At 31.7% G+C, this 11,790-nt stretch overlaps 1 protein-coding gene across 1 annotated transcript; it reads right to left on the reverse strand.

Moving 5' to 3' along the window:
* Window positions 1–6,629: 6,629 nt before the first annotated feature.
* LOC131598708 (probable sulfate transporter 3.5) lies at window positions 6,630–11,348 on the reverse strand. The gene is made up of 12 exons (XM_058871293.1): window positions 10,977–11,348; window positions 10,670–10,877; window positions 10,186–10,357; window positions 9,437–9,502; window positions 8,832–8,945; window positions 8,604–8,720; window positions 8,389–8,515; window positions 7,968–8,254; window positions 7,683–7,873; window positions 7,502–7,575; window positions 7,048–7,124; window positions 6,630–6,875 (listed from the first exon to the last, which is right to left on the reverse strand). Exons 1-12 carry the CDS (start codon window positions 11,284–11,286, stop codon window positions 6,711–6,713), a joined length of 1,908 nt encoding a protein of 635 aa, XP_058727276.1. The 5' UTR covers window positions 11,287–11,348; the 3' UTR covers window positions 6,630–6,710.
* Between the last annotated feature and the right edge of the window lie 442 nt (window positions 11,349–11,790).

Here is an 11,790-nt window from a genome sequence, read left to right on the forward strand (position 1 = left end):
TTATTATCCAAAAACTTAGCCAACTGGACCACGCGCGTGGTCTGTTAATACTTGCAACGAATTAAAATATATTTTGAGATGGTTTCCAAATTTCAGTTTCAAAAATATGGCGCCAAGAACACAACCCTAATTTGAATTTGAAAATTCTGAAAACTGGATTGTTTTGATCAAGTGAATAGCCTATCTTGCTCGATTTTCCACAAGGAACATGATGGTATCATTTAATTTCATTTATTTTCACTCTAAGATCATTAATTTTCTGATGAACACGAAGAACCCTAATTCCCTAATTCAATCTGAAATCGTGTTTGTGCAAGATAATTGGCAATTGATTGAGGGTTAATGATCCATGCATGTGCAGAAACAAGATAGTATGGCAGTTTTTCATTTATGATGCATGTATGATAGAGTTTGAAGTTCAAGAGAGCTTACCTTAAAAATGTCAAAACTGGAAATCGAATTCTGCAAATGAGGGATTCCAGATGTTGTTTCTTGATCTGAACACCTTCAGTGGACCTTATGGAACATGTTTGAAGTCTTGGAATGAACTGAAAACCTCTTGATCAGTTTGTGGCACCCGATCTGCAGAGCTATGGTGTGAGGATCGAATTTGATGATTTTGATGTTTCAGATCATGGATGATGATTGGGATAGTTCATATATGGTACATGGATGGTGTTTGGATGATTAACTTGGTCAGAATTGAGCTTAAATAAAATTTGGCATGATAAGTCTCATGTTATGCATATTTGGAAAGTGAGGTAGTGATTTTGAGTTTTAGGTGTTTTTGGGGTGTATGGATGGTTCAAACACATCATATGTGATGTTTATGGTTTGTGGGAAGCATCACTTTGGTCAGAACTTGCAAGGGATGGAACTTGCATTTTCTCCTCTTTGAAACTTTATGAAACTTGTAATTCAAGAAAGAAGAGAGAAACCTATCCTTTGTGAGGTTTTTGGTGTGAATTTGAATGAGGTAAGGACCTCTATTTATAGGCCAAGGTTTCTGAATACAAAGCTTTGCAAGTTGATCAAGAATTGGTGATTTGGCATTTGAAGATAAAATGGAATCTTTACATTTAATGCACATGGTTAAAAGTGACTAAACCATGGTTAAAACTCTAGCTTCTTATCCTCTTCCATTCTGATCTCAAATCAGAAAAATATCTCCAATTATTGCATCTATGCATCATTACTTGGATCATTTGGCAAAATGGTTCATAACTTTGGCAAAATGACTTGAAATTTCAAGTGAAAAGTTCACTAATGTCAAAATTCAAAACCATGGCTACACTCCATATTTTTTCATGCTCTTTGACATTTTGGAAAGCTCATGTTACACACTTCAAAATCCTAGTTGAAAGTTTCCTCAAGTCTCTTAAGGAAATGGGTGAAAAAGTTCCATGAACTTTGAAGAAAATGAAGTTTTAAGTGAAATTTTCATAAGATACCAACTTTGAAGCTCCATATCTCTTAAATGGTTGATCTTATGGAAAAAAATTATATGTGTCAAAGTTATTTATTGGATCAAAATCTACAACTTTCATGTTGGAAGTTTTTTTCAGTTTGTAGGTGAAATTTTGAGTTATTCCCCTCCAAAGTTTGGAAGAAACCATGAAAAACACTTAGAAAAATTTTCTAAGTATGAAAGTCAAACTTTTGACTTTTTGATTCTTGATTGATTTTCTTGATTTTTCTTGATCAAATGACTTCATATATCATATATTGATGATTTTTAACTTCAAAAGTCATGGTTGACCAAAATTCCTCAAAAGTCAATGGTGTTCTTGTACAGTTGACTTTTTCAGTCGAATCGCGTTTCTGGAGATTTCAAATGAAACAGGTTATCCTCACCATATGAATGGTATGAATGGATCACATTGAAGCATTAGAGGATATTGAGCCATGGTTTGAGTTGTGGCACCATGTCCTGATTAAAAAGTCAGTTGTTCAGTGAATTAGGTCAAAAACCCTAATTGTCGACCTGATGAAATTGATGACTGTGGATCTTGAATTGAAATTTAATTTCCATTGGATGTTGTCATAGGGATTATTTGAGGATGATTGAAACCTTTGATTGACTTCCTGGGGATTTTTAGGGTTTCCCAAATGTGATCCCTGATTTCAGTCCCTGATAGTTCAAAACCCTAATTCTGATGACTTGAAATTTCTCTGTTGATCAATCCTTGTGTAGGAGATGTCTTGAGTCAATAGATTAGGTCAAAATGATGCACTTGTGGTCTTGAGGTCATGTCCCAAGTCATTAGGTCAATCTCTGAGCAAAAGTCAGGAGTATGCTATCTTCAGTCAAAACCCTAATCTGGTTGATTCAGAGCCTCTGAGCTTGTTGAGATGGATTTCTGAGGACCAAATGTTGATTGTTGATGAAGATAATTCATTTGAGATGGAGGGAGAACAAAACCCTAATTGATTGTTACTTGTACTGATGAGTGATTTCCTGATTAAATCCTGCTGAGTCACAAGTAGCAAACACAAGCTATGCAATTTTGTTAGAGATGCAAATGATGCATATGCAATGATATGAGGTGGTATCTTAGGTCAAAAATTGGGGTATGACACTCATGCAAGCCAACTAAAGTCAAATCTTTTATACAGTAGATAGACATAGCTTATCTCTATAGAGAGATATTTTTACTACTCTACCACATTCAAACAAACATTACATTTTATTTCAATTTCAATCAAGTCTCCCATTTAGGATTTTGAAAGGCATGAGCTGGCAGTAAAACCCACACATGTAGTAACTTTCCCTAACTTGGATGAGCATTTTTCTTTCATTTAAGAGGCATTTGACTGGTATACTTGCACATACACAAGTAAGGCCCCCCTCTTGAATGAAATGAATTCAGTTATTCTGTCACTCTTTTAAAATGTTTGTGGTAGAATAGTACAAATACCTCTCTGTAAAGATGATCTCATGTCTCTTTACTGTAAACAGAGATTTAATTCAAGCTTCAACCTTGAGCTTCAAGCAAGGCACCAAAAATAATTAATTTCCCTAGTTAGTTCCCCGAACTACATTAAGCTCTGACTTCCATTAGGGATATGTAGGCATGAGTTTCACAAGGAATCTCAGCGAGCTAATAAAATACCAAAAATAGTCAGTCTGTCTGTCTGTCTTTCTTTTATTCAATTCAATTCCTTCTCCTAATACAAAGGAGAAACTTTCCCAATAATCATTAGCAGCACAAACACATTTAGACACAGAGAAGGTTCCTGTAGAGTACTACAGATATGTAGGGTGTTTAAACACTTCCCTATGTATAACCGACCCCCCGGACTCCAGAATTTCTAGTCTAGGTGAATCCCCACACATAGCAAACTCCTAGGGTTTAGTTGAGATCTTTTTTCCCCTTTCCTACTCGTAGGACAAATAAGAAAGTTCGTGTGATATCGTAGGAAGAACTGAAATAAAATTCATCCCACCACGGGCGCATTCTCCTTCCAAATTTCGCGTGAAGGGTCTAGCGTGCCGTCCTCCCAAGTGAAACGGGGAGGTAAAAAAAACGACAACCACAGTTAGGTAAAAAATATTAGATCAAATCAAAAGTGTTGGACCACAATAATAATAACGATTCGGTATAAATAAATATATTGATAGAAAAAAATTAGTAAAAATAAAAAATAAATTATGGTATATTATTTTTAAATTATTAATATGTTTTAAATGAATATTATTTTTTCTTTCAATTCTTTAAATTTGTTTTTCCCATACAATTAATGAAGAACAATTTATAAAGTCTTTCATAATTTTTCTATTTCATATATAAATAATTACTTTTTTTAATACCCGTGAAAAGGACAAAACGATTTATAAGAAAAACAGAGATAATATAACGTAAAGCATGAATGCATGATGATAGAAAAGTTTGGTAAAAGTTTAAAAAGTATCATAAATTTGAATGAGATTATTGATATTTGTAATTTTAATTAAAAAATTTCTCGAAATTATTTCACAAAAAAATCCATTAAAATTGTTAGATTTTTTTATATATCAATACATAGTTTATAAATTATAAGAAATTTCAAGTGAACATTAACACATTTTTTTGTCTTTAAAAAAATGTGATTGTCTTAATTGAATAATACACGAGTTATTTATATCCTGCTTTAATTTTTTCTGTGACAGCAACAACAACTCTTCTCTATCTTTCTAAGTTGTAAAAGCTATCAACCAGTTTCAATGAGAATTTGGAAGAATATTTTGTAGTGGATATGCAAGCTAGTGGAGTTGTCCTTGGAAGAGTTTGTTTCTTTCATCATAGTGAGAAAGTGTCGTGCAAGCTGAACAATGACGATTATTATTGTAACTTGGTTAGCAACGGTATGGAGTTTTTGACTGCTGCATAATGAAATCATTTTAAAGGGAGTGTCCTTCTTCTTTGATGATTCTATGTCGTATATAGTTCTTAGGTATTGGAATTGATTATGCTCTTTTTATAAAACTAACTTCTCTATTTAGAATACCATTCCCGTTGTATATTTTAGAAAGTAGGGGGCTTTTTAGTTTGTGATTTGGGTGGTGTACCCTTATGTTCTATTTTTAATTGGAATCATTGTCTATTAAAAAAAAAATTATATTTTTATAAAATTCTTGTTTAAATACCGGTAAGATTTTATTATCTTAAAGAAAATTATAAAATAATTTGAAATATCAATTCAATAAACTCATTAGAGTCACTTACGAGTATTTATAAAAATTCTCATAAGATATAAAGACTTTAGAATATTCTTAGAACTTTTTAATAGTAAGCTCTGTTGAGAAAAATTTACTTCCTACCCCTACAATTATCCGTATACCTCTACAGTTAAATTTTTTGGACAAAATTACCCTCATATAAATAAGTACATTTTTTCTCATTTTCAACTTTTTACTGGTTTTGAAGCATACACTCTCCTTTCTCTCTACGAAACACACACCGGAACACTCCAGAGAACTCTTCCGGTTCACAAATCCCCCAAACCGGAACACATTTAGTAAGTGATCCGGTTTACAAAATCATCACCGGATTGCATTTGGAAACTGTTCCGGTTTACAGAATTTTTCACCGGAACGCTTTTATAAACTCTCCCGGTTTATTTCGATTCACACCGGAATGCTTTTGTAAGCTGTTCCGGTTTGTTGCCATCTCCACCAGATGCCTTTTGTTAAGTGTTCCGGTTTATCTGCAATACGAACCAAAACCCTTTTAGGAACTGTTCCGGTTTGGTTTTTTTTTTAATTTTTTTTTTAAGAAAAATGCGTACATTAGGACCAGACGGGAGGCTACATACCCGCCGCCGCCGCGACGAAGCTGGTCCCTCTAACCCACCTCACTTAGAACTATAGCAGTCAAAACCTCACTTTCGATTCCTCGAAAACACTGTTTAAACTTTAAAGCTATAGGTAACATGGAATGATTTCGGCTCTGCAATGGAAAATCCTTCTGAGTAAACTATCACCTCTTCATTTTTAATGATTCCTTATAATTATGCAAGTCGGTTACGTCCCGAATACAAGGAACCATTTATTACAAGATTAATAGGATTAAAAGTTTCTTACGGGTTGTTTTCTCCATCTCTCACAAATTATTAATAATTTATGATTACATATAAGTATGTTTTTGTCCATGATGATGGTGAATGTCAATTTGGACCATATTTCTACATACAATTCCCATTTTCTTAAATGAGTTTGTATCACGCATGATTATGATCATGCCATCCTCTGCCAAACAATTTAATTCCATGGAAAGTCAAGGCTGTGTTAAAGACTAAGGCATGATTATGAAACAATAAGATTTACAGGTCTAACAAAAAAACAGATGGCAATAGGTTACTGTCTCTTTTAGGTGATAACGGTTCAGTGTCCCAAAATGTCGAACATCCTCATAAAATTTATTGTTTTTATTTGTATGTGACAACTTTATGGTGTCTACTACCTATTAGCCAAATGATCAAGGTGTATCTAAGTAAAGCAAAGATGGCAAGTCGGCAACGACGAATTCGGCTGCATAAATTATGGGATTCAGAGGCAGACCGGTTCATTACGATTCTGAAAAGATAAGTGTATTCCTTACAATATATTTTCGGTTACATAATTATATCATCACGATACAATTTTACGATGCTTGACATAACAGAAGATACTATTAGAGCGCTTCTATTCGAGGATCAGTGTCGTAAGCGCTTAATACCGGAATAAAAACTGGTGGTTTTTATGATGCTATTAACCAATATATGGCCTCTCATAAACCATCCTTGATGAGATGTTTCTGTTTGATTTCCTTATTTCATAATTAGATTGTTGTTACAGTATTTGGCTCTATCAGTTTAACAATCCATATGCTTTGAACATAATGTTTGGAATAAATGATTGAGAATTAAGTTGGAATCAATCTTACATGATAAAGAGGTCTTTTCAAGGAATTAATTTGATTGCATATTTACCCGTATATATTTTTTGTTAAAATTATCCATGTTATAAATTATGTTATTTTAATGAATTAACTACTTGATCTACATAAGTCATTATTAACCTTGCCATATTCTTTAATTATGAGAAGAAGATAAGTAATTTTAATAAACGCACTCAATTCTATCAAAAAGTAATGTTATACTACCACATTGATACAAAATGATTATAAACAATCAAAGTGTGTACAACATAATTTTGATTTATTAAGGTGTATTTAGAAATGACAAGTCTATTAAACTGTCTCTTCATTATTATTTGTCTTGGATCTTGATGAATATTGACTTGCTATCACTGCATCGTCCAAATTTAGATAGAATTTTTCCTTCCCAATCTTTTCAACAAACTTTGATAGTATTAGCTTCTCCATAACCTCTAGCCTTGGATTTACTAATGACATCTATATAATAATAATATGATAAGAAAAATGTTAGTATACATAGTAATTCCATTTAATAATTCAATTTATATTTATGCAAATTAATTTTTATATTACTATAATAAACATTATTTAGTTAAATTTTTTTCTAATAGTGAAAATCAAATACAAAGACTTAAGATGCAAATGATACCTGAATTCCTTTTCTTTCTAACACTTTATTTGTCTCCAATAATCCTTCAATACCAGTAGTGTCAATGGAATTTACTCCTATATAATAAACATCGTTATATATATTTTTTTATCATTGAACTTAGTGGTAAAATAAAGAATTTGATGACATATTTCATAATAAGATATATGTATGTAACACGAGTAAATGCATAAATAGAGGCATTACATAAATATTAAGCGAAAATAGGTGATACGGTGTCAACCAATCACCACTCATGTATCCAATTAAACCAATTTTTTATTTTAAAAAAATTTAATGACATGGCATATTTATGATTTTCTATTGAATGAGAGTGTAAAATAGTTTTACACTGTCAGTGCACTACCTTTTAACTAAAATATTAAATATATTTACAAGATTATAATAAAAAAACATATTACAAAGACCAAAAACAAAAATGATTATATGTTACCTGTAAAATCCAGAATAACATATTCCACATTATCTCTAGAAGAGCTTTGTTCACTTTTAACATATCTCAAAATCCTAATGTTCAAATTTAGGAAATTTTAAGATTGTTTAGTTAATATATATGTATAAGAGATTATCATTATATTATAACAAATACGTGAAAATAAAATTTAATTAATTACCTTTCTTTGAGGTAAGTAGAATTTGAAAAATAAACAGGAGAACCAATTTGTAAAGCTAAAATTCCTGAAACGGTTGAAGCATTAGAATAATGTTCAACATCTCTGTATATACCGGAATCAGGTAACTTTCCAAGTTTGCATGATGCAGGTCTAGCCAAATATAGTAGTCCTCTAAGCACACCTAGTCCAACCTAAATTCAGAGTAATAATTTTTAAAAAAAAGTTGAATTTGCAATCATGGTTTTAAATTGTAGGTGCAATCAATAAAAATAAAAATATACTCACAGAGATCATAAGGCCCATATCCATGCTTATAAAGGCAACACCTAAGAATGCACTCATACAAATGACAAAATCAAACTTATCAACCTTAAAGAGATATATAGCCTCCTCATAATTTATGAGCCCCAACATTGCAGACACAATAATTGCAGATAGAGCAACAAGTGGTGTGTGGCCAAATAATGGTGCAAAAAAAAGCAGTGTGAGAGCCAATAAAACTGCTTGTACCACATTTGTCATCGCACTTTTACAACCTGCATTATAATTCACGGCAGTCTTGGAAAATGGTCCTACAAAATTCCGTTAAACCAGTTAAGTTAATAGTTATATAAGGACATCAGATACAGAAATGTGGGCTCAAACCCGCGACATTATGTAAATTTAGACCACAAAATTACATGACAAAAAAAAAAATTAAACTTACCACTAGTCAAGTAACATGATGTAAAAGAACCTAATAAATTCATGAGTCCAAAAGCTATCATCTCTTTGTTTCCATCATGAGGTGTATTATCAGTAACAGAAAAGCTTCTTCCAATGGCTATTCCTTCCTATATATAGATATAATACACACAAAAATATTACTTAATTTTAAAAATAAAAGTTAGATAATAAACTAGGGAAATTTTAATTAATTACCGCTAATGACAAAACTCCAGTGATTAAACCTGCTTTCAAAACTGCTGGTAAATATCTACTATCAAAATTCAAATACTGAATTGACCAAGGGTTTAATCCTTTATCTAGATGCCCTACCTATAGATATAGCATAAATATCAATTATAAGAAGTGGGGTAAATGACTATTAACCGTATTTTATATCAAATACTAAGAAAATGAAATCCATTATTTTTATTTAGAACTTACAATTTGAATTCCATGATTTTGACCATTGGCAAGATATGTAAAAAGTCCACCAACTACTACAGTTGTCATTGGAGCTACAGCCGATACCCAAAAGAGTTTTGGATTTTTAACCCTCTGAAATATTATATTAAAAAAATTAAAATTAACTAAAAATGCTCAAACTCATGTTTATTAATTTTAAAATACAAATAATTTGGTGAAGTATTGCTACTTGTGCAATAATTGTATTCATAAAAAGTCTTTTTTCTCAAACCACTTTTTCTGTGTTCTTATAACAAAAAAGTAAATAAATAGAACACACAAAAGTTGAAATTAGAATGATTATATATATTTTTTCAATGCGCAATTTATAAGATATCGCACTAGGGGTGCAATCCTTACAAAACAAAAGTCTAAACCGAGAGGTTACAAGATAGCGGTAATTTGTACCACTCGTAAAAACTATTTTGATACGAAGAGTGACTTAGAGTCATCCATCTCCAAGAAAGGAAAATTACATTAGAGATCACCACATCAAAGCAATAAGACTTGTTCTCAAAGATAATCGCGTTTCGCATGAGCCAAATACTCCAAATATATATAACACAACCAAATAAATCACTCACCAGGTGCCTTGTAAATTGCAAGAAAATAAGGAAGATTATTCCAAGAACTGTGGTTTCCCATCTTATCTGTTAAAAGAGTCAAAAGAAAATTTCATAGGAAGTTATAAAAAAAAAGTCCTTTTCAAAAAATGATTTGTTAAGAATTTCTATTTGAATATTAAATATTACATTCTATTTTGAATCATAGTCACATAAATCGTGATCCCATAGTACAAATTTGCAACACTTTCATGAATTGGTTTGCCAAAATTCAGGTATGAATTGTTAAATAATGATAGGTCTTTTATCATAATATTTTTCCTTATTTATTTTTTAATCAAACAAGCCATAAGAAGATTTTATTGGGATGTGTTGATGTGCATAAGATATATCTTTATGCACGGTGCATAAATATTTAAATATTGTTTATATTACTCAAAATAATATCCAGATTATTCAAAATAGTATAAATATTACTCAGAACAATGAATATATTACTCAAAATAGTTAGTATTCGATATTACTTAGAATGGTGTAAATATTATTCAGAATAGTGTAATCATAACTCACAATTAATAATTACTCATAATTATGTACAAATAATGCATATATTATTCATGGATTATGATATTTTACTCGTTTCTAACTAAAATGTTACTCGAAAAAATTTAAATATGTATATAATAATCTGATTTATCATGGCAATTAGCCTCTTTATTAATTTGATCAGCCATGGAAAAAAATATTAATTTTTAAATCAAGATACTAACCTCATGTCTATTGGTGATGATGGCTTCTATCACTGATACAACATTGGTTTTGATTGAAAAATGTTTCAATCCCAAAATACCCTTTAATTGTTGAAGGATGAGAATCACTGCAGTTCCTCCCATGAATCCAGTAATGGTAGAATGGGAGAAGAAATCAACTAGTATTCCAAGCCTACAAAAGTCATTTCGCATAATCAGTACCAAAAATACACCAAACATGCCTTCAATATTATGTGTCATTATAACATAAGTTTTTGTATTAATATCTTAGTATCTATGTCAAAACACTTCAATTTTTTGACAAACTTTTTTAATATCTGAAATGGAGTGGAATCGTCATGAATCGAATCAATATAATCCGTGTTTTCATGACAAAAATGCAAATGTTTTAATGTAACCATGATAATCCATGTTACTGTCATACATCAGACACGTTTTTAATCAGTCTAGGAAAAGACAAATTTTCTGTTTTTTTTCATGTTACCTGAAAAAACCCAAACAAGCCTGAAAAACACCAGTGACAAAAGTTGTTGTAAAAACCAAATGAAGATACAATGCCGGTTCTTTTACATGGTCAGCAACAGATGATATTGTTTCACCAATTAGCAATGATGCAGCTGCTATTGTTCCAACTGCCACGTGCCTTGAACTCCCAAAAACAGCATACACTAATGGTGGCACAAAACTTGAATCTGAAAAATATTTCACACAATAAACAATAAACAATTAAAAATTAAAATTTCAGAGTCTCTCTAATTACGCGCAGAAAAAAGACAATTAGATAGACTTACAAAGGCCGATAAGAGGAGGAAGATTTGCGAGTTTGGCATAACTAATGCCCTGAGGAATGGCAAGGCTAGCAATGGTGAGACCAGCAATCAAGTCAGAGAAAAACAACTTCAGATTATAATTCGGCAACCACTCAAAGATTGGTACAAAATATTGCACCCCTTTAATCAACCTACGAGACGGTTTTCCCTCTTCCATAATTTGTCTAAATGGATCATCCGGAAAAAACGTTTCTTTCAATCCAGATTTCAATTTTGTTCCGAACCCTCTTTGGGCTGTAAAGTTCACCCCATTATCATGAGTTACTTCCATGAAGAAATCACAAACACAACACAAAGGTTGGAATGTGTACGTATAGTGTGTTGTTTTGTTTAGGTCAGTGGTTCACACAAGAGTCAATATAGATATATATAAACTATGTTAACAGATTAAAAAGACTTTCAAATCCAAACATTAAACGCTGTTTCTCTTTTCTTATCTTTTTTTTACCTCATTTATTTCATAGACCGTCTATAATAAGATATATCAATAATATCATTCCAATTTTACATGTGCAATTACTGCAATTATATTACTGCAATTCATAGACCGTCTTTTCTTATCTTCTAGCAATTACTGCAATTATAGCATACTGTATTTAGCAATTTTATTGCTGTGTTTCAGTCTAAGAAATATTCTTACCATAAACCTCAAAGGGTTGGCTCAGTTGGCAAATGAGCTTTCTCCAAAAAGAGACGGAACCGGCTAGTACCCGGGTTCGATCCCGGATGGAGTAAAAAACGCCCTGGGGCCACGGTGCCGTCGCCTCCGAGCCCG

The sequence above is a fragment of the Vicia villosa genome, linkage group LG4 (genome assembly GCF_029867415.1).
Source record: "Vicia villosa cultivar HV-30 ecotype Madison, WI linkage group LG4, Vvil1.0, whole genome shotgun sequence".
In the NCBI taxonomy this organism is placed as follows: domain Eukaryota; kingdom Viridiplantae; phylum Streptophyta; class Magnoliopsida; order Fabales; family Fabaceae; genus Vicia; species Vicia villosa.

What these genes read in the sequence shown, in the direction of transcription:
- LOC131598708 (XM_058871293.1), bottom strand. Translation starts at nt 11,286, where the DNA reads ATGGAAGTAACTCATGATAATGGGGTGAACTTTACAGCCCAAAGAGGG. An exon ending in TCATCACCAATAGACATGAG is followed by an intron (nt 9,503 to 10,185) that starts GTTAGTATCTTG and finishes CTCTTTTAACAG; the next exon opens with ATAAGATGGGAAACCACAGT. An exon ending in ATCATGTTACTTGACTAGTG is followed by an intron (nt 8,255 to 8,388) that starts GTAAGTTTAATT and finishes GGAATTTTGTAG; the next exon opens with GACCATTTTCCAAGACTGCC.